This window comes from Nicotiana attenuata, chromosome 5, assembly GCF_001879085.1.
Source record: "Nicotiana attenuata strain UT chromosome 5, NIATTr2, whole genome shotgun sequence".
Lineage (NCBI taxonomy): Eukaryota > Viridiplantae > Streptophyta > Magnoliopsida > Solanales > Solanaceae > Nicotiana > Nicotiana attenuata.
The window spans coordinates 16,629,976-16,636,279 of NC_031993.1; the positions used below are offsets into that span (position 1 = coordinate 16,629,976).

At 32.3% G+C, this 6,304-nt stretch overlaps 1 protein-coding gene across 1 annotated transcript; it reads left to right on the forward strand.

Annotated features, from left to right (window-relative positions):
* LOC109226015 lies at nucleotides 5,628–6,304 on the forward strand. The gene is made up of 2 exons (XM_019390820.1): nucleotides 5,628–6,049; nucleotides 6,115–6,304. The coding sequence occupies exons 1-2, from the start codon at nucleotides 5,628–5,630 to the stop codon at nucleotides 6,302–6,304; spliced, it is 612 nt and encodes a 203-aa protein (XP_019246365.1).

Below are 6,304 nucleotides of genomic sequence, written 5' to 3' on the forward strand. Positions count from 1 at the left end.
GAAGGCAATGACTTCAACCAAGGCATATAAGGGACAAATAACGAGTAAGAGGTAAATAAGTGCTAACAACATCATATAGAGCATGTAAGAGTAGTCTAACAACGAGATACCATATGTTATGATAATTTAATCAAAAACATGGAAAGAGACAAGACAATCTAAATAAGTCAATACCACATATAGGCTGTGTACCAGCTCGTCACCTTGCGTACACGACTTTCACATAACAAGATAACACAATTAACTCAATTCCTAAGGGGTGGCTTCTCCCAACAAAGTTAGAGAAGACATTTACCTCAATTCGGCCAACTCAATACTCAATTTAGCTTTTCCTTTACCAATTCACCATCGCTCGGCCCAATCTAGCCAAAGAAGACTTAAATACATCAAATAATACAAGAGAAAACAATTTCAATTAACAAAGCTATGATCCTTATACAATTTGCAAAAGGTCAACAGAATTCAACTCCCCGGGCCCGCACATCGGAACCCGACAAAATTTACAAAAACCCCCAAAGCCATTCAATTACGAGTCCAACCATACTAGTTTCACTCAAATCCGACTCCGAATCGATATTCAAAACTCAAAAATTCACTTTATGAAATTTTAGACAAAACCCCCAAATTTCACTTGAAATCATCAATCAAATGCCTAAAACAAAGATGGATTTATGAAATATAACCAAAATCGAGTATAGAACACATACCCCAATCCATATAGTGAAAATCACCTAAAAAAATTGTCCAAATCCGAGCTCCCCAACTCAAAATATGACCAAATGAACAAACTTTCGATATTAAGTATCTTTATCCAGTTGTTCTGCCTTGTTTTGCATGTCAAATGATCCTAAAACTCACTTTTGATGCCGCCAATGGATTCCTTGTGAAATTTCAGCCAAGTTAGGCTTTTGAATAACTCCATTTGACCTTATAATGAAGGAGATATGTTGGTTTCAATATTTGGAAATAGTGCAGATTTTTAAATACGAAACAGTGGCAATTTCGTAATTAATCTAAAAAAAATCTGTCAGCCCAATTCTTAGTAAAATGACCATAAAATCCTCATACGATGTCCAAATTTGACGATTCTTTTTGCTATGGCTCCTTAAATATGATACAAATCTAATGCTTTAATCAAAACAGAAATCAAAGCTCATTTGTTTAATGTGGTACTATTTATGCTTTCAGAAACGACGTCGAAACAAAACAAAAACGAGTGCAACACAACTTAAACCTACCCAAAACTCACCCGAGCCCCTCGGGACCCCGTTTAAACATACCAACTAGTCCCATAACAAAACACGGACCTACTCGAGACCTTAAATCACGCATAAAAATATCGAAACGACGAAACACACCTCAAATCAAACTTAATAAACTCTCGAACTTTCGACTACCAAAAACTCGCGCCGAAACATATCAAATCAACTCGGAATGAACTCAAATTTTGCAAACAAGTCCTAATACATCATACGGAGCTACTTGTACCGCCAAACTATCGAGCGAAGTGCAAATTCTCAAAACGACTGGTCGGGCCGTTATTACCTAAGAAACTAACTGAAGATTAATTGTGTGATTTTGCTGAAAACTTATTTTTGTGAATTTATTTGGGTATTTCATTGATATGGTTTTGATTGGAGATTTGTTCTTGAAATTTATATGGGAATTTTATAAATGTTGATTCAGTTGGATATACTTGAAGATTTATCTGAAAGTTTTATAGCCACATATTTAATTTTGAAATTCTTTCAACACACTTTAAAAATATTAATACAAGAAAAACGTATTTTTAATTTAAAATTTATATCTTTTTAAACGTTGAAAAACATGATATGTAAAATTCATCCTTCGGTATTGATTATATCCATTTTATATTTTATCGATTTATTTATAGGTAAATAGTAAAATGTTGATCCTATATAAAACTTAATTGTGTGAGATATGCTGGACTGAATATTACAAGTCATTGAGCATAATATAATCGGGTATCATTTTGTTTGAACTAATTTAATATCAAATAATTATCATAACTTTAGTTATTTTAAAAATTAAAAATTTGATATGGTTGATATAAGTGGATTTAATAAATCAAATATCTTCAAAAAATATACTAAATTATGAATAAGTGAATAATTTAAGTTCAATCCGAAATCGAGAAATATTAAGTTACATTTATAAAATATAACTAATTCTAATTAACTTTCTAACTAATTATATCATATATGTTGGATTGCATATTACAAGTTATTGAGCATAATATAACTGGTTATTAAGTTTTGAACAAATTCATAAAAAAATAATTATCATAACTCTAGTTATTTTAAGAATTACGATGATATGATTGATATAAAGGATAATAAAGCTAATATCATAAAGAAAATACTAAATTGCGTATAAATGAACAATTTAAGCTTAATTTCTAAGCAGAAAAAATTAAATTATATAGTCATTTAGCATAATATAGTCAATCATTACCTTTTTGAACATATTTAATAACAAATAATTTCATAAATTTAGTTATTTTAAGAATTAAATTTTAATATAGTTGATATAAAAGGATATAACAAAACTAAGATACGACTACATCTAGCATTTTCGGCTAATATTATCGAAAAATATACTAAATTGTGCATAAGTGCACAATTTAAGTTTAATTTTCTAAGCATAAAAAAATTTATGTTACATTTATAAAAAATATAACTAACTTTAATTAACTTCTTATATTATGTATGCCAATTTCTCACATGTATTTAAAATGTTAAAATTTAGTTGTAATATGTATAAAATGATATTGGTCGTAGATGTCAGTATTGAAACTTAATATCAAGTGATCATATAATTCTACTTTTTAAAATGATAAAATTTAACTATAATATGTTATAAAATGATATTAGTTGTAGGTGTCACTTGTCAGTATTGAAACTTAATATCAAGTGATCATATAATTCTACTTTTTAAAATGATAAATACATAAGCGACCCATTTAAGTTGTCCTCAACGATCACGCAGATACCTCAACTGAGCCTATTTTCAATTGGACACTTCAAGCTTTCAATTAAATAAGTCAACTAAACACCTCATGCTGACATGTCATATTGTGTGCTTCTCAATCCAATTTTAGCGCGTGAATGGACTTAAAGTACTAACTAAAGTTTGCCCCACCCCCATACGACCGCTCCATCAACCAGCCATCCTAAAAGGTCACTCCGCCCACCGTACCACCCAACAAAACAACTCACCATCCACCAGTAAAAGGGCAGCCCAACCACCAGAACACAAATCAAGTCCGACTACTACATTAAAAAAGAATAAGTCCACCTTTTTTGTGTTAAAAAATCATACTTTTTTAGAACAATGGTAACATCATATCAATCTTATTCTCTTGTCTTCATTCACGGCAACTGTGACCGCCACGTTGATTGGTCGACAAAAAATAGGCTCAATTACTTCTGAAATCAAGGAAAATATGAATATTTCAGAAGCCAAACATGCTCAGTAAACTCGACATCTCAAGGTACCACCAAAAAATTTTCAGACCCACTTCTACCCAATTCAACCTCTCCAAGCTCATAATTACCTTCAATAACTCCCAAACAATCTCACATCACTCCCAAGGTGGCAAAAATGGTGGTGGTGCTTGAAACACAATTGGTTAACACAGGTGAGGGCTGGGAATTTAAATTGGAGGATAAGGAGAAATCTGAAATGAAAATAAGGGGGAAGGAATCAGGAAAAACTGAAATCAAAGGAGGAGGTATGGAATTGAAAAGGTGATTAAGGAGAAAAAGAGGAAATAGTTGCTGAAGAAAACTGGATGAGGAGGAAGGGATCGGCGGTGATTCTATATAGATGATGATTAAAGGAGCTTTTTTCACAATTATTGTTCTTCTTTCTTTTTTTAAATTATTATTATTATTATTTTTGTTTTGTAATAGGTGGCAAATTTTTAATTATAATTACACATGGCATATTCTTATTTGTTCGTTTGACATGAATCCGAGAGTGTATTTCAGTCGAGGTGGGCTGATAATGTCGGGTGTTTAGTTGACCTACTTTATTGAAGGCTTGAAGTATCCAACTGAAAATGGGCTCAGTTGAGGTGTTTGCGTGATCGTTGAGGACAACTAAAAGGGGTTGTCTATGGATTTCGCCATTTAATTATAATATGTATAAAATGATATTAGTTGTAGATGTTCACTTGTCAGTATTGAAACTTAATATCAAGTGATCATATAATTCTACTTTCTACATTTGATTAACTTCGTATATTCTTAAAATAAATCAATCTTGCATATATAGGATTAACGAGGAGTTCTGACTAATTTTCATGTGTAATGATTCTCATTAATTAATATATTTTTTATATAAAAAAGGAATTGATGTGGTATTTCAGGAATATAAATGAAACTTACAAAAACATAGTAACCAAGAATATTTTTAAATTAAAAGTAATATAATTGTAATTTAATTCACTTGCTTTTACTTCTAATCAAAACTTTTCATTGGTTCATGAAATTCTTAATTAATGCATCTTTTTTCAAAACAACAAAAAAATATAAGAAGGAAACATTAAAATTGTACCAAGATGGGATAGACTTACAGAGGGAACATCCTTGTCCCACATCAGCCAAGAGAGGTGAGAATCTCCACTTTATAAGTTCAACACGTTCGTGCATTACCACGAGCAAAGCTACTAGAAGCCTCTGGCATAATTGATAAAGGAGGGGTGTTTGCATATATATTTAGATTAGAAAACTAACTAATAGTTAATAATAAATTATAGTTGTTAGTAATTACTAAAAATATAAAATAATATTGTGGTGCCTGTGTGGGGCTCGTATACAAAACATATACTATGTGAGGAGTTGCGTTTAATAAAAATTATTTTGAATAATAAAATACTACGACAGCAATTTAATTTATTGTCTAAAAGGTTCTAAAAAATTTATTAGGAATTTTCATGGGGTTCTTGCAGATATTTCCCTATGAAATTCGCGAAAACTCATAACTTTCATAAAATTTTTACCAAAAGTTTCATGTGAATTTTTAGAATTTCCTACGAAAAAATCCGCAAATAATTTACATGCAGTTTAAAATCCCAGGTAATTTACATACGGATTTAGAAATCCCCAGGTAATGTACCCGGGGATTTATAAATTCCGCAGGTAATAATTACCCATGAAGGTTTTTCCATCGAATTTTTTTGAAAGAAAAATTTGTAGGAAACTAAGTTTCCTGAGAATTCTGTATAATCCCCAGAAAAATCTTCATGTAATACGTGATTTTCTTGTAGTGTAATGTTTTTCTTCTCCACCTCTATCTTCTCCCTAACTCCTCTGTATACCGCCATAGCTAGAGCTCTCTTTAACATGGTATCAGAGCTCGGTTAATCTAGTGATGATGGCTCAGCTATGACGGAATTCCTTAATCTCAGTCTCAATCTCTTGCTTTATGTAACTGGCTGTTCCAATTTTCATCCTAATTTCAGCTACTCAAGGCTAGGGTTTTAAATTTGTGTGTGATCTGCTAGATTGAATCGATTTTGGAGGAGATCAATTTGTGCATGTGCCTATATACTCATTTCTATTCCTCGATTCAAAACACTCGAAGTTCTTCAATTCACAACCATGTCGGTTCATGAAGATGTCACTGATCCTCAGCTCCCAGCGATGAATGCAGCTCAATCAGTAGATCAGGTGGATCATCATCATCCTCTGTACATTCACACATCTGATACGCAAGGTTCGATCCTTATCTCTATTCAATTGCAAGGATTTGAAAATTACTCGATCTGGAGTAGGTCATTGAAAATCGTATTGCATGGCAAAAACAAGTTAGGATTTGTTCTAGGCACCTGCAAAAAGAGCAACTATGATGTTAGCCTTCATGAACTATGGGATAGATGTAATGCGATAGTGCTTGCGTGGATTATGAATACCGTGTCTCCTAATCTGCTTAGTACTGTAATCTATGCATCAGATGGCTATACTGTTTGGGAAGATCTTAGGGAGAGATTTGACAAAGTTAATGCTTCTAGGGCAGCCTACCTGCATAAAGAATAGCTACATTAACACAAGGAGTATCCTCTGTATCTGTTTACTTTTCTCGACTAAGAAAACTGTGGGATGAGTATGAAACATTGATTTCTCCTCCTGCTTGTGGCTGTCCTGAATCAAAGAAGCATGTTGAGCACTATCAACTTCGAAAACTCTATCCGTTTCTCACTGGGCTTAATGACTCATATGAAAATGCTAAGAATCAGGTGTTGATGACTAGGCCTCTGCCTAATTTGAATCAAGCTTAA